This window comes from Pogoniulus pusillus, chromosome 8 (genome assembly GCF_015220805.1).
Source record: "Pogoniulus pusillus isolate bPogPus1 chromosome 8, bPogPus1.pri, whole genome shotgun sequence".
Lineage (NCBI taxonomy): Eukaryota > Metazoa > Chordata > Aves > Piciformes > Lybiidae > Pogoniulus > Pogoniulus pusillus.
Genome location: NC_087271.1, coordinates 37,250,083 through 37,276,137, shown reverse-complemented (window position 1 = coordinate 37,276,137; position 26,055 = coordinate 37,250,083). Strand labels below are relative to the sequence as shown.

At 50.0% G+C, this 26,055-nt stretch overlaps 1 protein-coding gene across 1 annotated transcript; it reads left to right on the top strand.

Annotated features, from left to right (window-relative positions):
* The first annotated feature begins 5,938 nt into the window (after window positions 1-5,938).
* On the top strand, window positions 5,939-25,137 carry TSEN15 (tRNA splicing endonuclease subunit 15). The gene is made up of 4 exons (XM_064148322.1): window positions 5,939-6,114; window positions 6,993-7,074; window positions 10,345-10,480; window positions 24,717-25,137. The coding sequence occupies exons 1-4, from the start codon at window positions 5,980-5,982 to the stop codon at window positions 24,919-24,921; spliced, it is 558 nt and encodes a 185-aa protein (XP_064004392.1). The 5' UTR covers window positions 5,939-5,979; the 3' UTR covers window positions 24,922-25,137.
* Window positions 25,138-26,055: the final 918 nt, after the last annotated feature.

Below are 26,055 nucleotides of genomic sequence, written 5' to 3'. Positions count from 1 at the left end.
TGAGGTCTGCCCTGAGCCTCCTCTGCTGCAGGCTGCACACCCCCAGCTCCCTCAAACTCTCCTCACAGGGCTGCTTATGTTCAACTTCTCAGCCATCAGCACTCTCAAGTCCTTCTCCACAGGGCTGCTCTCAATCCCAGTGTCTCCCAGCCTGGTCTGATACTGAGGATTGCCCTGACCCAGGTGCAGGACCTTGCATTTGGCTTTCTTAAATCTCATGATGGTCACATGGGTGCACTTCTCAAGCTTGTCTAAGTCCCTCCAGGTAGCATCCTGGCCCTCAGACATGTCAAATTGGTTGTGTGGTTGCATCCAGAGGGTTGTAGTCAATAGATTAATGTCCAGATGGAGATTGGTGGCAAGTGATGTCCTTCAGAGGACCATATTTGGACCAGTGCTGTTTAATAAGGTTACTTTGTGCTTTTATATCAAGTGTTTTGGAGACACCCTTGGGATGGCAGCATGAAGCAGCCTTGCACACAGCACCCATCCCATGCTACAGGAGGGAGGCATAGCTGTCCCATCTGGACAGTGGCTGGAAGATCACAGAGTCATAGAATCAACGAGGTTGGAAGAGACCTCCAGGATCATCCAGGCCAACCTAGCACCCACCCCTAGCCAGACCATGGCATTAAGTGCCTCATCCAGGCTTTTCTTGAGCACCTTCAGAGATAGCAACTCCACCACCTCTCTGGGCAGCCCATTCCAATGCCAATCACTCTCTCTGGCAACAACTTCCTCCTGAATATATTCCCCCTCTTTCATTGGCTCAGAAACATTCCCATGAATGGACTGAGGACAACTTAACAATGAAATAAATAAACAAACCATGTTACAGCAATTAAAATGACTGGGTTATGATCTTAAAAGAGACATAGTAATCAGAGCTGTCTCAGAAGTAAACAGGCTTTGGGCATGCTTAAACCCTTTTCAAGATGAAATCTCTAATTAAGTCTAAGCGCCCCACCGCAGTGCATGTGGTTTGTACTGTGGGTAGGTAGTTGCTCCAGTGTGAACAGATCCAATTTAAGCAGGCAGCACTGGGGACTGTGTGCTTGCAAACAGGAGGAAAGATTGAGCCAAGTGAACAGCAGCTTCTTGCTTCTCCACAGTCTCACTGAGAACTGTTTGCAGCCCAAGTAGTACATACATAGAGTTCATGTTTGCTGTGTTCTTTCTTTATAGGTTGTGATTTGTCATACACTTCATGTTATGTTGTCTCTGTCTCCTGATTGGATGGCTCCCTAAAAACCTAACACCAAAAGGAACATCTGAGGGAAACAGCAAAGTTCAATCGATGATCATCTGTACTAAAACTCGAGAAGCTTCTGTAGTTTGTTAGCATCTTCCTGATCAGTTAATGAAAACATATTCCTCCTGATTGCCCTTTGTGACACCTTTATAATTGTCATTCTAGAATGATACATTAATGAGGCTTTTCTTTCATGGTTAGTTTGCCACATGTTGCTTTTATGCTTGGATTCATTAACCAAATAGAAGGAGCAGCTCTTTGTAGCCTGGACGAAGTGATTAGGGTTTTGCAGGAGCCAGCTGATCCCACATGCACATAATGCCACTGTCACTCACAGGACCACTCCTATTTGGAGGAAGGGGACTAATGCTACTGAGCTGTGCTGGCAGCTGGCTTTTTCCACCCACTAGATGTTCAACCTGCATCACAATCCTGGTTTTAGGAGGCTATGATGAAGCTTCAGAAGAAACATGCACCTCTGGTAACTCCTTTGTGCCAGGTCTCCTCTGTGCATGCAGGTACAGCAAACACAGGCTGTGTCCCTTCTGCAGGGTCAGCCTTCCCCTGTAGTCCAGGGCTGGCATGGACAAGTTAGCACAAGATCAGGGTCAAACAGAGATCTTTTTCCACCACAGAAACAACAGAAGACCTGGAAGACAGAGACTGAAAAGCACCAGCTTTGTCCTACATGCAGTGTGAAATGCAAAGGTGCCACCCAGTTATGTGTTATTGCAGTTGGTGTATTCATAGAAGGTTCATGTCTTTGGCCTTGGTGGCTTCAGTGAAACCTGAAGTGGCTTCAGCTCTTTCCAACCTTTCCTTCTCCTTTTCTTTTCTTTTCTTTTCTTTTCTTTTCTTTTCTTTTCTTTTCTTTTCTTTTCTTTTCTTTTCTTTTCTTTTCTTTTCTTTTCTTTTCTTTTCTTTTCTTTTCTTTTCTTTTCTTTTCTTTTTTCTTTTCTTCTCTCCTCTTTTCTTTTTTCTTTTCTTCTCTCCTCTTTTCTTTTCTTTTCTTCTCTTTTCTTTTCTTTTCTTTTCTTTTCTTCTCTTTTCTTTTCTTCCTTTCCTTTCCTTTCCTTTCCTTTCCTTTCCTTTCCTTTCCTTTCCTTTCCTTTCCTTTCCTTTCCTTTCCTTTCCTTTCCTTTCCTTTCCTTTCCTTTCCTTTCCTTTCCTTTCCTTTCCTTTCCTTTCCTTTCCTTTCCTTTCCTTTCCTTTCCTTTCCTTTCCTTTCCTTTCCTTTCCTTTCCTTTCCTTTCCTTTCCTTTCCTTTCCTTTCCTTTCCTTTCCTTTCCTTTCCTTTCCTTTCCTTTCCTTTCTCCTCTCCTTTCCTTTCTTTTCCTTTCCTTCCCTTTCCCTTTCCCTTTCCCTTTCCCTTTCCCTTTCCTTTTCCTTTTCCTTTTTCCCTTTTCTTTTCCTTTTCCTTTTTCCCTTTTCTTTTCCTATTTCTTTTAATTTCTCTTCCTTTTCTTTTCCTCTTCATTTTCTTTTCTTTTCCTTTTTCTTTTTCTTTTCCTTTTCTTTTCCCCTTTTAATTTCTTCTCTTCTTTCTTCTCTTTTCCTTTTCCTTCCCTTCCCTTTCTTTTCTCTTTCCCTTTCCCCTTTCCCCTTTCCCCTTTCCCCTTTCCCCTTTCCCCTTTCCCCTTTCCCCTTTCCTCTTTCCCCTTTCCTTTCCTTTCTTTTCCTTTCCTTCCCTTTCCTTCCCTTTCCTCCCCTCCCCTCCCCTTCCCTCCCTTCCTCTTTCCCTTTCCCTTTCCCTTTCCCTTTCCCTCTCCCTCTTTTCTCTTTTCTGAACAGCACCTGAATCATAACAATTTGGTATCAGCAAATGCACTGCCTCCAGCAGTGTCCCACAAGTCATACTCTCCTCAAAATCACTCTCCTCTCACAACTCACTCTGCTGGCTGCTTCGTGTGGGCACACAAAAGGAAAAGGCTGTCCTTGCCCTGGAGAGGGATAAATGCCTGAAACATGAGATGTTTCTTCATGCGTAAGAGAAAAGAGTCAATTCAGCTTAATTTCTTGCTCCCAGCCACACAGCATGGGTGAATGTTTGGAAAGTTCAGGTCAGTAGTTACCCTTACAATTCATGTCGTGCTTCTACCTACAAATTCATGTCAATTTGTACACACAGACAAAGAAATCTGTGCACATTTTTGTCCTCTTCATTAGAGGACTCTGGGTTGTTGGATTTTTGGTTTGGTTTGGGTTGGGCTTTTTTAAGCCAATCCTGCTGTGACAGAACAATTAATCACCCTGTGATGAAATCATAGAATCATAGAATCAGTCAGGGTGGGAAGGGACCACAAGGAGCAGCCAGTTCCAACCCCTCTGCCATGGGCAGGGACACCCTACCCTAGATCAGCCTGGCCACAGCTTCAGCCAGCCTGGCCTTAAACACCTCCAGCCATGGGGCCTCAACCACCTCCCTGGGCAACCCATTCCAGCCTCTCACCACTCTCATGCTCAACAACTTCCTCCTCCATCCACTCTGACTCTCCCCACCTCCAGCTTTGCTCCATTCCCCCCAGTCCTGGCACTCCCTCACAGCCTCAAAAGTCCCTGCCCAGCTTTTTGTAGCCCCCTTCAGATCCTGGAAGGCCACAAGAAGGTCACCTGGGAGCCTCCTCTGCTCCACACTGCACAGCCCCAACTCTTTCAGTCTGTGCTCACAGCAGAGCTGCTGCAGCCTCTGAGCATCCTCCTGGCCCTGCTCTGGACACACTCCAGCATCTCCACATCTCTCTTGTAAACAGGAGCTCCAGAACTGGATGCAGTACTGCAGGTGGGGTCTCAGCAGAGCACAGCAGAGGGGGAGAATCACCTCCCTGACCCTGCTGGCCACACTTCTCCTGCTGCAGCCCAGGCTCTGCTTGGCTTTCTGGGCTGCAAGTGCACACTGCTGGCTCCTGTTGAGCTTCTCCTCCAGCAGCACCCCCAAGTCCTTCTCCTCAGGGTTTCTCTCCAGCCCTCCAAATCACAGAAATGTTGTAGCTTTGAGGAAGAAACAGCTTTTTGTAGACTTAAGCCCCACACAAATAAATTAAGACCACTTGTTTCAGCTGTGCCTGGAGGTGTTGAAGCCAAGCCTGGCTGAGGCACTCAGTGCCATGGTCTGGTTGACTGGCCAGGGCTGGGCGCTAGGTTGGACTGGCTGAGCTTGGAGGTCTCTTTCAGCCTGGTCGATTCTATGATTCTGTGTTGCTCAGAGCTCTATCAAGCCTGGCCTTTAAAATACCCTGCCCATGTTTTCCACAGGGCTTGTTGTGACAGGATAAGGGGTGATGGTTGTAAAATAAATGAGGGAGGTTTAGACTAGAGGGAGGAATGTTTTGGCACTGAGAGTGGTGAGACATTGGCCCAGGTTGCCTAGATGGGTGGAAGATTCCCCATGCCTGACAGAACTTAAAAGCTATGTGCTGAGGTGACCTGGCAGTGCTGAGTTGATGGTTGGACTTGGTGAACTTAAAAATGACTTCCAACCAAAACGATTCTGTGATGCATGGCATAATTTCTCCTGCTACCTCTTGTGCTAGTTTGAGCCTAGCTGGAATATTTTAGTGAGAAATATTAGATGCTAGGCTGTGAAAAGGAAACAGTGGTGATGGCTGCTGCACTCATAGGCTTGCTGAGATGGATAAAAACAAGAACATAAACAAAGACAAGAGCAGTGGCTCTCTGTTGCAGCTGGTGCCTGCACTTCTCTCCCTAACTTGCTGTGCGACTAATCCTTCTGCTTCCTAACACCCCTGGCTGATTCTCCAAACTCACCTTGGACATAAGGCAAAGGCTGGGATAAGGTAGAGGGGTGAAAGGGAGGTGGAAGGGTGGTTGGGAGCCCCTCCTGGGGACTCTGGTTTCTGGGAGGGCTGTTGTGTTTCTGTATTACCTTTAACTTATATCATAGAATCATAGAATCAGCCAGGTTGGAAGAGACCTCCAAGCTCATCCAGTCCAACCTAGCACCCAGCCCTGGCCAATCAACCAGACCATGGCACTAAGTGCCTCATCCAGTCTGCTGTTGAACACCTCCAGGCACAGCGACTCCACCACCTCCCTGGGCAGCCCATTCCAATGCCAATCACTCTCTCTGACAACAACTTCCTCCTAACATCCAGCCTAGACCTCCCCTGGCACAACTTGAGACTCTGTCCCCTTCTTCTGTTGCTGCTTGCCTGGCAGAAGAGACCAACCCCACCTGGCTGCAGCCTCCCTGCAGGGAGTTGTAGACAGCAACGAGGTCAGTCCTGAGCCTGCTCTTCTGCAGGCTATAGCTGTATGGATTGTATCTGCTTGTGTTAAGCTGTAAATGTAAAGCTCCATTCCTGAATTTCCAGCTCAGCTGAGTCTAGCCTGGATGATTTCATGGAGTGGGGGGCAGGTAACACCCAGACCATCACAGCTCTACACGCTGGACAGAGCAGTTTCTGGCCTTCCTTCTGGACTAGCTGCCCGCAGCAGGTATTTGAGCTCCCCAAGCCTGCCTGCGTAACCACACTTCGTGCTTCGGGGGTGCAGAAGTACCTGCTGCGGGCAGATACCGACCTCACCCCGGCCGTGGCCGCCGAGCTGCGGCTGGGCGAGGTGGGAAGGCGGTGGCGGCGGAGCCGAGCTGCGGCTGGGAGAGGTGGGAACGCGGTGGCGGCGGAACTGGAGCGGCGTCGCCGCAGCGGGCGGGGAGCGCTGGGCTGCGTGCGCCGCCCGGAGCGAAGCCGCGTTGCACCGCGGAGCGCATGGAGCCGGCGGCCGGGCCGGAGGTGGGCGGTTGTGCCCCGGCGGAGGGAACCTCCGAGGCAGGGCAGGAGCCAGGGGAACGGCAGGGCTGGGCGTGGTGGGCTGGCGGCAACTGGATGGCGAAGCACCCCACGGTAGGTCTGACCGAGCTGCCCGGGCCGGCCGTGCGGAGCAGGCGCATCCGCGCTGCGGCGGGAGGCTCCCGGGCATGGCGGGGGTGGGGTTCGCTTTCCCGCCCCTGCCCCTGCCCCCGGGCTCTGGGCGGATTCCCCTGTTGCTCTGGGGAGCATCCCGGTGCTCGCGGGTGATCGTGGGCACGCCGAGTCCGAGGGCCGGGTCAGTGGGTGCCGTGCCCCCTCGGCGTCCGCCGCCGCCCCCTGCCTCCCTGGGGAAGGGGCGCTGGGGGGGCGCTTGTCGCACACTGCGCTACTCCGGGGCTGCGGGGAGCGCTGCGCTGGTCTCCCGAGCAGTGCCGGTGGGGACGCCGGAGCATGTTTAGTAGGGGCTGACATCCCGGAATCCTTTATCCTGGAAAAGGTGATTAGGAATCATTTCGGTTGGCAAAGCCCTTCGAGATCCCCGAGCCCAGCGGTTAGCGCTGGAGTGACAGCTGGGAAGCGCCAGCGCCTGAAACTCTGACTCCGTCTCGGTGTTTAGCCTACCGAAGACACGGAGGTATTTAATTTGGCTGTCGTCTGGTGTTGATGTACTGCAGCAAAAAGAGGTAAAACTCACAGCCCTTTCCCACACAGCTAGAGCTGTTCCAGGAATAGATGAGATTCCTCATCTGTTTGTTTATCTGGCTTGCCTTCTTAAGGGCTGAGATAGCAGGAATGGGGGGAAAAGAGCTCTTAAGATCCCATCAGAAAACAAATCTTGCTTTTTAGCTGCCTCTTGGTCCTTAAAACCTAGTTTCAGGTTTCAGAGATAGCCGTGCAGATGGTGGGCTTGGTCTGTGCCCTCGGAGTATAACTTCTACTTTCCTCCTCTAACATCAGTTTTTGGGTTTCAGTTCACAGAAATGATGTCCCTTGAGATATCTGACAGTGCTCAAATCTATGCTGCATTTGTGGTGTACCTGGACCTCTTAGAAGGTAATTCAGTGAAGTGCTGGGGTAGGCATCCCAACAAATCTGTTTGCCCCTAGGAGTTCAAATTTGTCTGCCAAGAGGACCCTTTCTACAAAGGTCTGTGATGTTCTTATTGAAACTTAATGCAGTGATGGTTTTCAGAAGCAGGTGATATTTTGGTACTGAAGATTCCTATCCTGTGCCTGCCTGAAGCCTTTACAAAGGTGAGGGCTCCTTTGTCTAGTGGTTCTAGGGCAAAGATAATTGACATGGTGGGGGGAAAGCAAAAGAGTGGCAGAAAAAGATACATAGAGTCACAGAATCAGTGGATACTAGAGGTTGGAAGGAACATCTGGAGATCATCCAGTCATAGAATCATAGAATCAGAATCAAGCAGGTTGAAAGAGACCTCCAAGCTCATCCAGCCCAACCTATCACCCAGCCCTGGCCAGTCAACCAGACCATGGCACTAAGTGCCCCAGCCAGGCTTTGCTTCAACACCTCCAGGGACAGCAACTCCACCACCTCCCTGGGCAGCCCATTCCAATGCCAATCACTCTCTCTGCCAACAACTTCCTCCTAACATCCAGCCTAGACCTCCCCTGGCACAGCTTCAGACTCTGTCCCCTTGTTCTGTTTCTGGGTGCCTGGCAGAAGAGACCAACCCCACCTGGCTACAACTCCCCTGCTAAAGCAGAGTCACCTACACAGGCTGCCCAGGATTGCAATGTGCAGGTGGGTTTGGAATCTGTCCGGAGAAGGAGACTCCACAACCTCTCTGGGCAGCCTGCTCCAGGATTGCAGCACCCTCATGCCAAAGAAGTTTTCCCTCACATTTGAAGCAAAACATCCTGTATGTCTATAAATATCTGAGGCCTGAATGTCAGGAGTGGGGGGGGACAAGCTCTTCTCACTTGGTCCCTGTGATAGGGCAAGGAGCAGTGGATGTAAGTTGCAGCACAAGAGGTTCCACAGGGGTAACTTTTTTACTGTATGGGTCACAGAGCACTGGAACAGGCTCCCCACAGAGGCTGTGGAGTCTCCTTCTATGGAGACTTTCAAGGCCCATCTGGATGCATTCCTCTGTGACCTAAGCTAGATTGTGTGGCCTGCTCTGGCAGGGGGGTCAGACTCGATGATGTCCTTGGGTCCCTTCCAACCCCTGACATCCTTTGATCCTGTGATTGTGCCCAGTACCCTTTGTTCTGTCACTGAACACTACTGAAAAGAGTCTATCTCCATCCTCTTGCCCCCCACCATTTAGCTCTTGCTGAGCATTGATCAGACCCCATCTCAGTCTGCTCTTCTCCAGGCTAAACAGCCCCAGGGCTCTCAGCCTTTCATTGTAATAGAAAGGTGAAGCTGCAAGTTTGGTGGTTATGCTGGTGAGAAAGTCCTAATTTGTAGGTAATGTCCAGGTTACTAAATCACAGTGTTCCACTGTGGCTGTTGACCACAGCAGGTGGCTGATGTGTGCCAGCCTGATTAGGATGTTGTGTTCTGGAAGGGGTAGGATTACAGCAGAAATGAAGATGATTTGGTGGCTGCAGTGTACTCTTCTGGTGTCGTGTAGGAGTGGAGCAGAGTTACATGATGTTTAAAAACATCTGCCTGTGATTCTCCCAAAAAGGGACAGTGTGTCTCAGCTTCATATAAATCCTGCAGCTTCTCTCAAAGGCTGATGGTTCTTGAGGTCAGGGAAGGGAGAGATTTTACAGGCCAGAAAGCATTGTGCCTGTTACTGTTAACACCTCTGAAGAAAAGGATCAGTGCTGGGCCCAGTCCTGTTCAGTATCTTTACTGATGATCTGGATGACAAGATTGAGTCCAGCATCAGTAAGTTTGCAGATGATACCAAGCTAGGAGCAGGTGTGGAGCTGATGGAGGGTAGGAGAGGCCTGCAGAGGGACCTGGACAGGCTGCATGGGTGGGCAGAGGCCAATGGGATGAGACTGAACAAGGCCAAGTGCAGGGTTCTGCACTTTGGCCACAACAACCCCAGGCAGCACTACAGGCTGGGGACAGAGTGGCTGAGAGCAGCCAGGCAGAGAGGGACCTGGGGGTGCTGGTAGAGAGGAGCTGAAGATGAGGCAGCAGTGCCCAGGTGGGCAGCAGAGCCAATGGCATCCTGGGCTGGCTCAGGAGCAATGTGTGTCCAGCAGGACAAGGGAGGTTCTTCTGCCCCTGTGCTCAGCACTGCTCAGGCCACACCTTGAGTGCTGTGTCCAGTTCTGGGCTCCTCATCTCAAGGGAGATGTTGAGGTGCTGGAAGGTGTCCAGAGAAGGGTGACAATACTGGTGAGGGGCCTGGAGCAGAGCCCTGTGAGGAGAGGCTGAGGGAGCTGGGGGTGTGCAGCCTGCAGAAGAGGAGGCTCAGGGCAGACCTCATTGCTGCCTACAACTGCCTGAAGGGAGGCTGTAGCCAGGTGGGGGTTGGTCTCTTCTGCCAGGCAAGGGCAACAGAAGAAGGGGACAGAGTCTCAAGTTGTGTCAGGGGAGATCTAGGCTGGCTGTTAGGAGGAAGTTGTTGCCAGAGAGAGTGATTGGCATTGGAATGGGCTGCCCAGGGAGGTGGTTGAGTCTCTGTCCCTGGAGGTGTTCAACAAAAGCCTGGCTGAGGCACTTGGTGCCATGGTCTGGTTGACTGGCTAGGGCTGGGTGCTAGGTTGGACTGGATGATCTTGGAGGTCTCCTCCAACCCGGTTAATTCTGTGGTTCTATGATTTCTGCAATAAAAACATTTAGGCTCAATCCCTTCAAGCCAAATGGAAGAGCTGTGGATCATCATTAATCATGTTTTTAGCACCTACTCCTGGACAGTTCAGGGTAGTGATAAAGTTCAAATTTCATAGAATCAGCCAGGTTGGAAGAGACCTCCAAGCTCAGCCAGTCCAACCTAGCACCCAGCCCTATCCAGTCAACCAGACCATGGCACTAAGTGCCTCAGCCAGGGTTTGCTTCAACACCTAAAATTTGCATTACAGCTTCATGCTGCAGGTGACAAAGATGGGTTTTGTCTCCTTTTTGCTTTCATGAAAGGAAGATTTGTCAGCCAGATCCTTTTCCATCATCACTGTATAGCTCTGGAGTCAGCAGAGCTGCTCTGATGGCTTTTTTAAACAGGGTTGTTTCTCAGAAGGGGAACTTGACAGTTGGTAGTTGGCTACTCATGGAAGATGTCCTGTGAGGAGAAGGGGAGAAAACCCAACCCTCAACGTGAAAATACCAAGATCGATATTTGAGTGCTTAAAACTTGTGTTTTACCTTCTTCTCCCCAACAATGAACCTTCCTAGGGAGAAACTGGCATGAAGTGAAGCACGTGGGAGTAGCAGAGCTGCAGCTCATCTGTTTACATGCACGCCAGAAGGAACAGGACAGCTTGCAAGTGATGGTGCCGGTGCCTGTGCACATATCGCTGAGCCACGAGAGGTGAGCATGGGGTCAGTCACCCCAGGGGGGTGAGGATGGGGTTGGTCTTTGCCTCCTGTTGCCAGTAAGATAAAACAAAGATCTATTTAGCAGGCTGGTGGTGACTTGGGGAGGAAGCAAAGGAGTATCATAGAATCATAGAATCAAGCAGGTTGGAAGAGAGCTCCAAGCTCATCCAGTCCAACCTAGCACCCAGCCCTATCCAGTCAACCAGACCATGGCACTAAGTGCCTCAGCCAGGCTTTTCTTGAAGACCCCCAGGGACGGTGCCTCCACCACCTCCCTGGGCAGCCCATTCCAATGCCAATCACTCTCTCTGTGAAGAACTTCTTCCTAACATCCAGCCTATACCTACCCTGGCACAACTTGAGACTGTGTCCCCTTGTTCTATTGCTGGTTGCCTGGGAGAAGAGACCACCCCCCACCTGGCTACAATGTCCCTTCAGGTAGTTGTAGACAGTAATAAGATCACCCCTGAGCCTCCTCTTCTCCAGGCTAAACAACCCCAGCTCCCTCAGCCTCTCCTCATAGGGTTTGTGTTCCAGGCCCCTCACCAGCTTCCTTGCCCTTCTCTGGACACCTTCCAGCACCTCAACATCTCTCTTGAACTGAGGGGCCCAGAACTGAACACAGCACTCAAGGGGTGGCCTGAGCAGTGCTGAGCACAGGGGCAGAATAACCTCCCTTGTCCTGCTGCCCACACTGCTCCTGATGCAAAGTGATGTTTGGGTCTGTGAGCAGAGCTACTTTGGGTGCTGCACACATGCAGGCGAAGTTGAGATTTGTTTCGTTTTCGCAGCTGTATCAGTCTCTGACTCTCCCTCTGAAAGTGGCAGGCCTTTGATGTCAGCTTCCCCCAGCAGCTGGCTCCTCCTGATAAGCACTCCCTATTGTTTCCAAGCTGCATATGCTCTGGGAGATAACAAAGGGTATCAAAGTATGCGCTTAAAAGGCAAGGTTAGAATACAAGACCTTCACTGCCTGCATTTGGAGTGTTCTTATGCTGCTTTTTTATAGTCTGGGAAATCTGGCAATGTTTTTTTGTGTCACTGGGCTTTAAAGTACCTAAAAGGAAAGAAATCCTCTGGGACCTGACTAAGAATAAACATTTTTGTTGTGGATTCTATGCATAAGCCTGGTCTGTTTGCTTTGCTTTTTGTTTTGAAAGTATCATTTGGCTACTTTCAACCGGAAATTCCTCTTATCCAGACTTCAGTGATAACTGTCTTTTGAGCTGTGATTCTGATTTGCTTTCACATGGAAGACTAAATTATTCTCCAGAGCAGGGCAACACAGCTCTGACTTTGTGGTACTGCAGATAGTTGCAGCCTCAAGAAATTCCACCTCGGTCATCTTAAGAGTCTATTTTAACTGACCCTTTAGAGCAGCCTCAAACACACAGCCAGAATCACCCTCTGATAGTGGCCACCTCTTGCTGGTACTTGCCATTCTGTCCTGTGATCTCTCTGAAGACCTGAACTATTTCAGCTGCATGTGAAATAGTTCACATTTTTCACTTTCTTTTGTTCCTGCTTTTGCTGGCAGTATGTGCTGAGAGCTGGCTTTACAGACCTTGCTTGTGTTTGCTGTTTCCTCTTGCTCTGCAGGCAGCAGCCTGACACAGTAGTAGGTAGCTAATGAGTTTTGTTTAGCAGATGTGTGTGTTTTAGACGTGGTAAATGCTGTTTTAAACTGTGCTATGGCTTTGACTTCTGCAGTTCAGGTCTTAGAAGTGACAGAGCTGTCAGTTGCAAACAGTGTTCCATCTTAACTCTGCTCTGGGGGTACTGGTAGAGAGTAGCTGAAGATGAGGCAGCAGTGTGCCCAGGTGGCCAGGAGAGCCAATGGCATCCTGGCCTGGATCAGGAGCAGTGTGGCCAGTAGGACAAGGGAGGTTCTTCTGCCCCTGTACTCAGCACTGGTCAAGCCACACCTTGAGTGCTGTGTTGTTTAGCCTGGAGAAGAGGAGGCTCAGGGGTGACCTCATTGCTGTCTACAACTCCCTGAAGGGAGGCTGTAGCCAGGTGGGGTTGGGCTCTTCTGCCAGGCAACCAGCAACAGAAGAAGGGGACAGAGTCTGAAGCTGTGCCAGGGGAAGTCTAGGCTAGATGTTAGGAGGAAGCTGTTGGCAGAGAGAGTGATTGGCATTGGAATGGGCTGCCCAGGGAGGTGGTGGAGTCTCTGTCCCTGGAGGTGTTGAAGCAAAGCCTGGCTGAGGCACTTAGTGCCATGGTCTGGTTGCTTGGCCAGGGCTGGGTGCTAGGTTGGACTGGCTGAGCTTGGAGGTCTCTTCCAACCTGCTTGATTCTATGATTCTATCAGAGTATATTTGTGAGGGGGAAGAAAATTGCTTGCTGTATGTTGATGGATTTGAGTACTATCTATAGGCTGAGAAAACCTCCCATTTGCAAATGTTGGTCAGTCAGTCCTGGGGCTTGATCCTGATCAAAAAAACAGTGTGAGCTGTGTGATCTGGAGCTGTAGAGACCTTCTTGCTCTCTACAACAACCTGAAAGGAGATTGGAGCTGGGTGGGGGTTGGTGTCTTCTCCCTAGTTTAGGTGACAGGATAAGAGGAAATGGCCTCAAGTTGTACCAGGGGAGATTTAGGTTGGACATCAGAAGAAATTTCTTCACTGAAAGGGTTCTAAAACACCTGAACAGATTCCCCAGGGATGTGGCTGAATCCCCATCCCTGGAGGTGTTTAAAAGATGCAGAGATGTGGTGCTAATTGACATGGTTTAGCACCAGGCTTGGCAGAGTTACAGAATGGTTCAACTGAATGATCTTAAAGCTCTTCTCCTACCTAAAATGATTCTATGATTCTATCTCCACAGCAGGGAAAGCTGCTGGAAGGCTTTGAAGGATGAAATAGTTTGGATGTTAGGAGGAAGTTCTTCACAGAGAGAGTGGTTTGCCATTGGAATGGGCTGCCCAGGGAGGTGGTGGAGTCACCATCCCTGGAGGTGTTGAAGAAAAGCCTGGATGAGGCACTTAGTGCCATGGTCTGGTTGACTGGCCAGGGCTGGGGGATGGGTTGGACTGGCTGAGCTTGGAGGTCTCTTCCAACCTGGTTGATTCTATGATTCTATGAAATGCTGAGTGTTCTTGAGCCTCTCTGCATGTGTGTGCGAGGGACACACTTCATTCATAGCTCAAAGTAGATTTCAGGTGGGAAAAAGAAGGCAGTAAATAAGGATATTTGGGAATTTACAGCTGTGTGCTGAGTTGTGCTTGCTTAACGTAGTAGCTTTCCACCTAGGCTGGAAAGTTTGATTCCTAGCATTGAATCAGTGCCAGCAAGTGTGCTCAAATTGGCTTTTAATGACAGTACAATATTGCACTGCCTGGGTGTCCCATCTTTCACTGTTTCATTGGAGCTTTTCATTTGGAGCCCCTGAACTTGTTTGTACTGTGGTGATAGTGTTTGCTCTGCTTCTGGCAGCGGCGCGGATGGAATCCATTACTGGAAGGATGTGAAGCAAGCAGTGAATGTGTCACGTTGATTGAAAGTACACTCCGTGACTGGCTTTTGCTACAGAGCAGCTACATAGGGCATAGTGGCACCAAAAGGAGCTGAATACTGGGCTGTGATGCCAGGGGAGGGCATAAAAGCCTGTATGTGCTCGATAGCTGTGGATGCTGTCAGGCAGGAAGACCGTGTGTGCTTGAATTTGCCTTACCGAATGTGCATGTGCATGCTTGGAATCTCATTAGCAGGTGATCACTGCTCAGTGGGGCCTGGTCTGTCTTTGGAGAGAAAGGACAGCATCCACAGCTCCTTCACTGGAACAGCAGGTGAAAAACAGGGGGTGCAGACAGTAATCAGGGTGACCTCGTTGCTGTCTACAACTATCTGAAGGGAGGCTGTAGCCAGGTGGGGTTGGGCTCTTCTGCCAGGCAAGCAGCAACAGAACAAGGGGACACAGTCTCAAGCTGTGCTGGGGGAGGTCTAGGCTGGATGTTAGGAGGAAGTTCCTGGCAGAGAGAGTGATTGGCATTGGAATGGGCTGCCCAGGGAGGTGGTGAAGCCAAGCCTGGGTGAGGCACTTAGTGCCATGGTCTGGTTGCTTGGCCAGGGCTGGGTGCTAGGTTGGACTGGCTGAGCTTGGAGTTCTCTTCCAACCTGGTTGATTGTATGATTCTAACTGTATCTCAAAATGACATGACAGGTTGCCCTGTCTGGGTCTGAGGGCTTCAAACTGGAAGAGGCTGGATTTAGATTAGACATTAGGAAGAAGTTCTTCCCCATGAGGCAATGGAACAGGTTGCCTAGAGACATTATGGAGACTCCCAGTCTGGAACTGTTCAAAGGCAGGTTGGATGGGGCTTTGAGAAAGCTGATGTAGTCAAAGGTGTTCCTGCCCATGGCAGGGGGGTTGGAACTAGATGATCCTCATGGTCCCTTCCAAGCCTGACTGATTCTGTGATCTTTAAGGTCCCTTTCCACCCAAACTATGATTCTCTGAAAGTTAACCAGCGTAGAGGGATGCTGTTAGAAGGCATCATGCAGAAGGGGCTGGAAGCAATATCAGAGTGCTGCTACCTCTTTGTTCTGACAGTGATGAATGTGTTGTTGTGATCACTGATAGCAAGAGGCTTGTTATGTTTCTGATGACTTTAAATGCTATTTTCTCACTTGACTTTCCAAGCTGTAAGTAGTCAGGATGGCTTTTGTACCTGACTGCTTTTGTTCAAAGCAGTGCTAAAGGTATGAGTGTATCTCACTTCATGTTTAAAGTGAGGCATTGGAGGGGGTTGGAAGGTTGAAAACATTCTGTCCTCATGGCTGGGCCTGGGAATGAGCTAATGGCAGAAGCAGTGTTTATGGGCAGCCTTTTCTTGCTTAAGCATCCAGGCCTGGGTAAGGGCTGCAGGAGTGACTTTCCTCTCCAAGCCACTTCAGCCAAGCTCTGCCTTCCCAGGTGTCTCATAAAGGCTCCTGCTTAGCTGACATGCAGAGGAGTGTGTCCTTAAATGGACACGAGCCAGTTGCAGTGGAAATTACCAGCAGGACCCCTAAGCACATGATAAATATGGGTGTCCAACAAAAGAAATCATCTGCTCAGGGGGTTTATCTATTATAAGGTTCCATCATGTCCACTTTATGCAGCTAACTGCTTAAGGCAAAAGCTGTTCTGCTTACTCAGCTCACTTTCCACTTCTACAGACAGCTTCTGGAAGGTGATCTTCCTGCTCTGACAGGGCAAGGCTGCAGAGGAACTCACTGAATTGCAAGATTACAGGGTCTGCAGCAAATTGACCACTGGTGCACAGTTTGAGAAGTGGCTTCATGCTCTGTGTATGTATGCTCTTAAAGTGAAGATTGATGAATCTTCTGTGAGGAAAGACCTGGAGAATAAGATGCACAACAACCCCATGCAATGCTATAGACGTGGGAAGAATGGCTGGAAGGCTGCTCAGTATCATAGACTCATAGAATCAACCAGGTTGGAAGAAACCTCCAAGCTCAGCCAGTCCAACCTAGCCCCCAGCCCTGGCCAGTCAACCAGACCATGGCACTGAGTGCCTCAGCCAGGCTTTGCTTCAACACCTCCAGGCACAGAGACTCCACCACCTCCCTGGGCAGCCCATTCCAATGCCAATCACTCTCTCTGCCAGCAACTTCCTCCTGACATCAGGAATGGTGTGGTCAGCAGGAGCAGGGAGGTCATTCTGCCCCTGTACTCTGCACTGGTCAGACCACACCTCGAGTACTGCGTTCAGTTCTGGGCCCCCCAGTTTAGGAAGGACACTGAGATGCTTGAGCATGTCCAGAGAAGGGCGACGAGGCTGGGGAGAGGCCTTGAGCACAGCCCTACGAGGAGAGGCTGAGGGAGCTGGGGTTGTTTAGCCTGGAGAAGAGGAGGCTCAGGGGTGACCTTATTGCTGTCTACAACTACCTGAAGGGTGGTTGTGGCCAGGAGGAGGTTGCTCTCTTCTCTCAGGTGGCCAGCACCAGAACAAGAGGACACAGCCTCAGGCTGTGCCAGGGGAAATTTCGGCTCGAGGTGAGGAGAAAGTTCTTCCCTGAGAGAGTCATTGGGCACTGGAATGGGCTACCTGGGGAGGTGGTGGAGTCGTCGTCCCTGGGGCAGTTCAAGGCAAGGTTGGATGTGGCACTTGGTGCCATGGTCTAGCCTTGGGCACTGTGGTAAAGGGTTGGACTTGATGATCTGTGAGGTCTCTTCCAACCTTGGTGATACTGTGATACTGTGATACTGTGACATCCAGCCTAGACCTCCCCTGGCACAACTTCAGACTGTCCCCTTGTTCTATTGCTGCTTGCCTGGCAGAAGAGACCAACCCCACCTGGCTACAGCCTCCCTTCAGGGAGTTGCAGACAGCAATGAGCTCTGCCCTGAGCCTCCTCTTCTGCAGGCTGCACACCCCCAGCTCCCTCAGCCTCTCCTCATAGGGTTTGTGTTCCAGGCCCTTCACCAGCCTTGTTGCCGCAGTTTGTGCCTATTGCCCCTTGCTCTGTCATGGGGCACCACTGAAAAGAGGTCTGGCTGCATCCTCTTGACCTTAGTTTCTTCTAATATCCAATCTAAACCTCTCCTGGTGCAACTTGATGCTCCTTTTCTTGCATCCTCCTTGGTTTTGTCAGTAGCTCTTCTGCTCTGAGCATTGAGTTTACTCATGCAGTTGATGTATCTTGTAGACCATGGCTAGATCCAGATTCCTTTTTGCATGATTTGTCTTTTCTTTTTCAACTTCCATGGAAAAAAAAGCCTTCATATACCTTGGGCTTCCAATTCCTTTTCCTGACCACTGAGCCAGTTGGAGTTTTCTCAGGTTTACTATTTTTTCTATTACAAAAAATATAGAACCATAGAATCATTGAGATGGGAAAGGTCCTCTGAGATCATCAAGTCCAACCTTCTACCCAAGACCTCCATGACCACTGGACCATGCCACATCTGCTTCTTTTCCATCACCTTCAGGGATGGTGACTCCAGTACCTCCTTGGGCAGCCTGTCCCAATTCCTGACCACTCTTCCAGTATGGAAATTCTTCCTAATAGGGCTGGGTGCTAGGTTGGACTGGATGATCTTGGAGGACTCTTCCAACCTGGTTGATTCTATGATTCTATGAATCTAAACCTCTCCTGGTGCAGCTTGAGGCTATTTCCTCTTGGGTTGTTAGTTACTTGGGAGAAGAGGCCAAGGCTGGCCTCACTCCAACCTCCTTTCAGGCCACTGTAGAGAGCAGTAAGGTCTCTTCTTAGCCTCCTCTTCTTCAGGATAAACAATCCCAGCTCCCTCAGCCTGGCCTCATAAAACATGCTCTCCAAACTCCTCACCAAGTTTGCTGCCCTGCAAAATGAGTTTCTTTCAGCATCCCATGTTCCTGTATCATGGAAATAAATTCCAAGATCTAATGGTATCCAGGTACACCTTCCCACCACCACCACCACATGCTTCTTCCTGTGTATTTCCAGGTTGGATGAGGCCTTGAGCAACCTGTTCTAGTGGGAGGTGTCCCTGCCTATGGCAGGGGGTTGGAACTGGATGATCCTTGAGGTCCCTTCCGACTAAACCATTCTATGATTTCAAGGCACTGAGTGAACTTAGCTGCAGGGCAGGCAGCAGTGTCAGGAGCAGCATTCTTGCTGGTGGGCCATCCTGTGCTGTTTAATGCTGACTAAATTCAAGGTATTGTGCTTTGCAGGAGGCTTCCTGCACCTTGGTTCTCCTGTCACGGGGCCTGTCTGAGCACGTCTGCTACAATGACGTGCTCCGATGCACAGAGTAATGATCTTTGTGTAGTGGTACAGAGACCAACTTGTGTTTCCTCTCCAGCCCTGCCCTGGTGGAAGGGAGGGAGCTGCTGGGGCTGGCCAAGCCTGCAATGAATTATTCATCCAAGTATAAAGGACAGATTGAAAGCCTTTGGCTTTTCTGGTGGGGAAGGCAGGAGTTCCATTTCGGCTCAATGGAGCACTATGCAAGCTCCATAAAACCAGCCGGAGCTGTCAGTGCTTCTGCTGCTTCTCGGAGGTGCCTGCATGGGATTTATCACTGAAACACTCTTTTGTTCAGCACAAAGCTTACTGTCCACAGTGGTTGTTTCTTTTCTTCCCTGTTTTGATTCTGTTCTCTTTTAGTTTTCTGGACAGTCAGTTAAAACTTCAAGCCAGAGCTGCCTGAAGTTGCACCGTTCAGATGCCTCTGGAGCGAAAAGGACGTCGTTATTTTAGGTCATTAGGAAGCAGAGTACAGATTTCTGATGCATTGAAGGCCTTCCTAGTACAGAAGTCTTTTGTTAATAAAAAAGAATAATATGGGGGGGAAAGATGGAAAAAAAAAATCCCTCTTTTATATGGATTCTTTTGTTTTGGTTTTTTGGCTGTTAATTGCAGCAGCAAGAGGAGGCCAAGTCAGTTCGTGGTCACTGTTCACTTTGAATGCAGCAGCACAAAAAGTAGATGTAGGGTGACATTCCTAGAGCTGCTGCCTTCACTGCCATGGTACTTAACATGGTGTTCAGTAAGTTAAACCTGCTCTTACAACTCATTCTTCAGGAGAAAAAAGGCCCAACTGACTGTAGCTTGTAGGTATCTATCTGGAGCCTGCAGAAGAGGAGGCTCAGGGGGCACCTCATTGCTGTCTGCAACTACCTGAAGGGAGGCCATAGCCAGGTGGGGTTGGGCTCTTCTGCCAGGCAACCAGCAATAGGACAAGAGGGCACAGTCTCAAGTTGTGGCAGGGGAGGTCTAGGCTGGATGTTAGGAGGAAGTTGTTCACAGAGAGAGTGATTGGCATTGGAATGGGCTGCCCAGGGAGGTGGTGGAGGCACCGTCCCTGGAGGTGTTGAAGCCAAGCCTGGCTGAGGCACTTAGTGCCATGGTCTGGTTGCTTGGCCAGGGCTGGGTGCTAGGTTGGACTGGATGATCTTGGAGGTCTCTTCCAACCTGCTTGATTCTATGATCCATCTATCTCCAAGCTGACCTCCCTGTGGCCTTCCAGTATCTGAAGGGGGTACAAAAAAGATGGGGAGAGACTTTTTAGGCTCTCAGGGAGTGACAGGACTGGGGGGAATGGAGCAAAGCTGGGGGTGGGGAGATTCAGCCTGGACATGAGAAGGAAGTTGTTGAGCATGAAGAGTGGTGAGAGGCTGGAATGGGTTGCCCAGGGTGGTGTTTGAGGCCCCATGGCTGGAGGTGTTTAAGGCCAGGCTGGCAGAGGCTGTGGGCAGCCTGCTCTAGGGTAGGGTGTCCCTGGGCATGGCAGGGGGGTTGGAACTGGCTGATCCTTGTGGTCCCTTCCAACCCTGACTGATTCTGTGATTCTGTCCACCTCAGGACAATCTGCTGACACTGCTGTCCACAAAGCTCAACACGTTCCACTGCACATAAGAAATCAAGTTCTACCATTATAAAGAATTACAGCTGCAAGATTCCCCTCTTCCCTTTTTGCTCAACTCAGGCAGCCCCAGAAGAAGAGCTCTCATTCATGCATACCACAACTAGCCATAGACAAGGCAGCACATCTGTAGTGAGAGACAGAAGAAATAAATATTCTTTGAAAAGAATAAGCTTTGGAATTCAGGAAGTCTGATTCAGATGCCTGTGCTTCCTCTCCTCCCCTGAAGGCATCACAGTCAGCCTCTGCATCCAGCCTATCCACAGAGTGTCTCCACAGCATTTCAGAGGAGGGGTCAGAGAATCATAGAATCATAGAATGGACCAGGTTGGAAGAGACCTCCAAGCTCAGCCAGTCCAACCTAGCACCCAGCCCTGGCCAGTAAACCAGACCATGGCACTAAGTGCCTCAGCCAGGCTTTGCTTCAACACCCCCAGGAACAGCCACTCCACCACCTCCCTGGGCAGCCCATTCCAATGCCAATCACTCTCTCTGCCAACAACTTCCTCCTAACATCCAGCCTAGACCTGCCCTGGCACAACTTGAGACTGTGTCCCCTTCTTCTGTTGCTGCTTGCCTGGCAGAAGAGCCCAACCCCACCTGGCTACAGCCTCCCTTCAGGCAGTTGTAGAAAGCAGTGAGGTCACCCCTGAGCCTCCTCTCCTGCAGGCTAAACAAATAGAATCATAGCTCATATGTTAACCTTCCCCCAAAGCTGGCAGACTTCTGTTCCTAAGTTAATGGTCCCAGCTAAGCTCCTTACTGACCAGTCCATCTGCTACAGCATGCAAGTGATGTCAGCTATAAAAGATGGCTTTTGCTTAAGTAAAAATGGCTTTGCTGTTTCTGGAAGTGTCATATATGAGAAGCCTGCGGAACAGAGGGAGGTGGTGGAGGCACTGTCCCTGGAGGTGTTGAAACCAAGCCTGGATGAGGCACTTAGTGCCATGGTCTGGGTGATTGGCCAGGGCTGGGTGCTAGGTTGGACTGGATAAGCTTGGAGTTCTCTTCCAACCTGGTTGATGCTATGATGATTCTGTGATGAATACCATCAGTGCTTTGGCATTCTCCACCAACAGCCTTGATAACCTCCAGTTCAGCCTTTTTTTCCTCACGACTCACAACTGTGTTAGGACTCATCCTGCAAACATTGTTCTCACTGATACCATGGGATAGGGGACACAGTGGCTCTGCTTTTGGTTCCTCAGCCTTTCACAGGCCGTGCTCCACCAGGTGACCCCCAGGGAAGCTGTAGTGTCAAGCATTCCATGCAGACCTGCTCTTGCTGCCTCCTCCTTTTCAACAAGCATTCAGGTATGCCCACTCCACATCAAGTTTTAAGGTGTGCTCACTCTAGACATGGAGTTTTAACTCCACTGCCAGAGTCTGCTTCCAGAAAGGGAATTGCCCACTTGCAACAAAGTAGGTCTCAAAGTGTCTCTCAAGGATAGCTGTGCCCTTTTATTTGACATCTGAATTCCTAGGAGAAAGAGACAAATTAATATCCACTCCTTCATGGATAGTTCTTTTCTTCTCAGCCTCTCACAGCAGTCTGGACTGACTGTTGACAACTTACTCAGGGCTTCCTCTAGACATACCAGGGTGTGATGAGAGGATCCTTGTTCTGTGCATGTGTAGCATGTCTGAAAAGACATCTGGAATCCTTTCCCTGGACCTTGTCACTCCCCAGAACTATGGCAAAATATTGTGGTGCTGGAGGCACCCCTGAAGAGGGGCTGGAAGTGACAAGAGCTGTAGTTGTCCAATGTCAGCCTTTCTTACTGTAGTCCTGGTGCTTGCTTGTACCCCTGAAATGCACTTGGTGCTTACTGGTAGTCAAGAAGGTCAGTGGTCTCCTAGGGTGCATTCAGAAGACTGTGACCAGCAGGTTGAGAGAGGTTCTCTTTCCCCTCTACTCTGCCCTGATAAAGCCATATTGGAGTCCTGGGGCCAGGTCTGGTCTCCTCACTTCAGAGGAGACAGGCAACTACTGGAGAGAGTCCAATGCAGGCCTACAAGGATGCTGAGGGGCCTGGAGCATCTCTCTGAAGAGGAAAGGCTGAAAGACCTGGGACTGTTTAGCCTGGAGAAGAGCAGCCAGAGAGGGGGTCTGATCAATGCTGATCAACAGTTACAGGGTGGGGCACAAGAGGATGGAGTCAGACTCTTGTCAGTGGTGCCCAGCGGCAGTAGGCACAAACTAGAACTCAGGAGATTCCATCTGAACAGGAGGAAAAACTTCTTTGCTGTGAGGTTGCTGGAGCCCTGGAGCAGGCTGCCCAGAGAAATTGTGGAGTCTCCATCTCTGGAGAGATTCCAAACCCACCTGGAATAGAACAGGATAGGATAGGATAAAATTGAATCAACCAGGTTGGAAGAGACCTCCAAGCTCAGCCAGTCCAACCTAGCACCCAGCCCTGTCCAGTCAACCAAACCATGGCACTAAGTGCCTCAGCCAGGCTTTGCTTCAACACCCCCAGGGACAGCAACTCCACCACCTCCCTGGGCAGCCCATTCCAATGGCAAATCACTCTCTCTGGGAAGAACTTTCCCCTAAAGTCAAGGTATATCCTAATGTCATGTTGCTTGAAATAGGAGTCTTTTGCAGGTGTCTGTCTTCTTCTGCAGTTTCTCTTTGCTCATTTGTTCTCATTATGAAATATGCTGATGGTAGGAGGACCAGAACATATCTTTTGCCAGCCTTAGTATCTCTTTTGCATGGAATGAGTGTGTATTGTATTGCCTTTCCTTGCACTGTATGATGGGCCAGCAGCAAGAGGAGAAGGGAAGGCACTGCTGCATTTATTAGCCAAGTTGTATTATGAACAGTTCAGAACACAGATGAACATTCAGAGGGTCACAGACTTAACAGCAAAGGCTTTCCAGGCTGCTGCTTCTTCTCTGCCACTTTCCATTTGGCTTTTATTAAGGGATCAAAGAGGTTTGGAAGGAAGATGATGATTAAAGTTTGAAAGCTGATTAGTTAGAGCCTGATTTTCAACTACAGTGCCCAGCTTCAGAAATGCTTGCTGTTTGGGGGGTGAGATCTGAGGGGTGACTTTTCCCTCTGCATGCCTGACTTCTCCTTGGAGCATAACTTGTCCTGGCAGTCCCAGGTGAGCCCTCTCACACTCAACCTTTAGGTGAAGGAATCAGTGTTGTCCTCAGCTCTGAACTGCAAAGCAACTGGCATGTTAATCTTCAAAGGAGCTGAACAGGAAAAGCTGCATAACTTTGCCTTGAATTTTTAAGGAGGATGTTATTTATGCTGACTGTCTTGAAGAGGAGCAGTACTCCTGTGGCTTCTTGTCTAGACAGGGAGGTACAGAAACCTGGCTTTGGTTCCTGAGTCTTCCACAGTGTGTACTGTAGCACAGAGGCTGGAATCCTTGGCTCTAGAAATGGAGCAAGTCTTTATATGATGTCGTTCTCTAATTGACTACCATGTGTTGCTTACACAGATTATTAGTTTAAGATAGTAAAAAAGAGAGATTAGAGATTGCCACACCATGGTTGTGGTGGGTGAAGGGTGGGCAAGGCTTGTGCACAGTAGAACACCTAAGCAGAGCTTACAGTCAGAGAATTATTGGCTGGATTGGGTTGGAAGGGACCTTAAAAGGTCATCTAGTTTCAATGCCCCTGCCATGGGCAGAGACACTTCCAACTAGACCAGGCTGCTCAAGATCACACCCTCCAGGCTTGGAGTCTCCACACCTTCTCTGGGCAAGCTGTTCCAGTGGTGCCTCACCACTCTCATGGGGAAGAATTTCTTCATGGTCTCTAATCTAAATCGAGCTGCTTCCACTTTGAACCTTTACTCTTCCTCTTGTCACTCCATGCCTTTGTAAGAAGTCCTTCTCCAGCTATCCTGGTGGCCTTATTCAAATACTGGAAGGCTGCTCTGAGGTCTCCCTGGAGCCTTCTCTTCTCCAGGCTGAACAACTCCAGGATGTGCTGAGATGTTCTATTTGTGTAGAATTCTTTGTTGGTTTGGGGTATTTGCATCTTTATTGGAACAGAAATCACAGAATCATTTTCACCACAAAAGAGCTTTAAGTCTGTGGAGTCCAACCATTATCTCACTCCACCAAGCCTGGTGTTGAACCTGTGTTCCTCAGCACCACACCTTTGCATCTTTCTCCACTGAAGACAAATGTGCACAATAAAGCCAGACTGAAAACAGATAGCAGGGGTGACCTCGTGTCTCTGTGCCATCCTTAGGCCCTTGTGGTGGACTCCTTTTTAACCAAGTGGCATCCTGGGCTGCCTCAGGAGCAGTGTGGCCAGTAGGACAAGGGAGGTTATTCTGCCCCTGTGCTTAGCACTGCTCAGGCCATCCCTTGAGTGCTGTGTCCAGTTCTGGGCTCCTGAAGTCAAGAGAGATGTTGAGGTGCTGGAAGGTGTCTAGAGAAGGGCAAGGAAGCTGGTGAGGGGCCTGGAGCAGAGCCCTGTGAGGAGAGGCTGAGGGAGCTGGGGGTGTGCAGCCTGCAGCAGAGGAGGCTCAGGGCAGACCTCATTGCAGTCTACAACTACCTGAAGGGAGGCTGTAGCCAGGTGGGGTTGGTCTCTTCTGCCAGGCAAGCAGCAACAGAAGAAGGGGACACAGTCTCAAGTTGTGCCAGGGGAGGTCTAGGCTGGATGTGAGGAGGAAGTTGTTGGCAGAGAGAGTGATTGGCATTGGAATGGGCTGCCCAGGGAGGTGGTGGAGTCTCTGTCCCTGGAGGTGTTCAACAAAAGCCTGGCTGAGGCACTTAGTGCCATGGTCTGGTTGCTTGGCCAGGGCTGGGTGCTAGACTGGCCTGGATGATCTTGGAGGTCTCTTCCAACCTGCTTGATTCTGTGATTGTCTGAAGTGTTTGCTCTTGCAGGATCAGAGAGATCGTGAGGAAGGCGTCGCTGCCGCCAGACGACCCTGACACCCCGCGGGCAGTTACTTTGGCCATCGTTGAGTCAGATTCCACAACAGTCTACTACAAAGTGACTGATGGCTTTGTGCTACCAGATCCTCCTGATGACACCGAAGAGGCCAACAATAAACAGTGGAGGAAGAAAAGAAAGAAGCTTTTCAAATGAACAAGGCAAACAGACTTGTCTTGAACTGCTGTCCTCAAAGCTAAACAAACCCAGGGGAGGAGGTAAGGGCTGTGCTGGAGCTGCCCTCTGCACCTCAAGCTTTCCTTCACAGGGAGTGCAGCTGTGCCGTAGTGAAATGCCATTTAAAGTCTGCTGTGGGTCTCACTTTGGGCCAGATTGCTCCTGACCAATAAATACATTTGTGAGATGCTTCCAGAGCTTGTGTCTGCTTTCTGTCTGCTCAGGCACAGCATTAGCATCTCCTTATCCACACTGTCAATGCTGGGCAAAGGTAAGTCTGAGGGCACTGGGGCTGGTACTTAGGGCTTTGTTGTTTTACAGAGTCTCTTTGTAGCACTCCTGCTGCCTCCCAGGTTACATTGCTGAACACTTTCTTCTGCCCTCTGCTTTTGGAGAAAAGACTTTTCCACAGAAGTGCCTTAGATGTTGAACATAAAATGCTAGGGCTTGGAAGGGACCTGAAGGGGTCAAGTCCAACCCTGCAGATCACACAGGAACAGGTCCTGTGAGGAGAGGCTGAGGGAGCTGGGGGTGTGCAGCCTGCAGAAGAGGAGGCTTTTGAAGATCTCTAGAGAAGGCCACTCCACAGCCTTTCTAGGCAGCCTGTCCCAGGGCTCCAGCACAGTAATAGAATCATAGAATCAACCAGGTTGGAGGAGACCTCCAAGATCATCCAGTCCAACCTGTCCCCCAGCCCTGTCCAATCAACCAGACCATGGCACTAAGTGCCTCATCCAGTCTTTGCTTGAACACCTCCAGGGATGGTGCCTCCACCACCTCCCTGGGCAGCCCATTCCAATGCCAATCACTCTCTCTGCCAACAACTTCCTCCTAAATAATAATGATAATAAAAACATCCATAAGAAGTTCCATCTAAACATGAGGAGGAACTTCTTTAAAATGAGGGACATGGAGTACTGGAACAGGCTGCCCAGGGAGGTGGTGGAGTGGCCTTATCTGGAGACATTCAAAACCTACCTGGATGTGTTCCTATGTGACCTTCTGTAGGTGAACCTGCCTTGGTGTAGGTGTTGGGCTTGATCTCCAGCTGATCCCTTCCAACCCACCCCAGAAGCAGCATCACCTTCTCTAGGTGAACCTGCCTTGGCATAG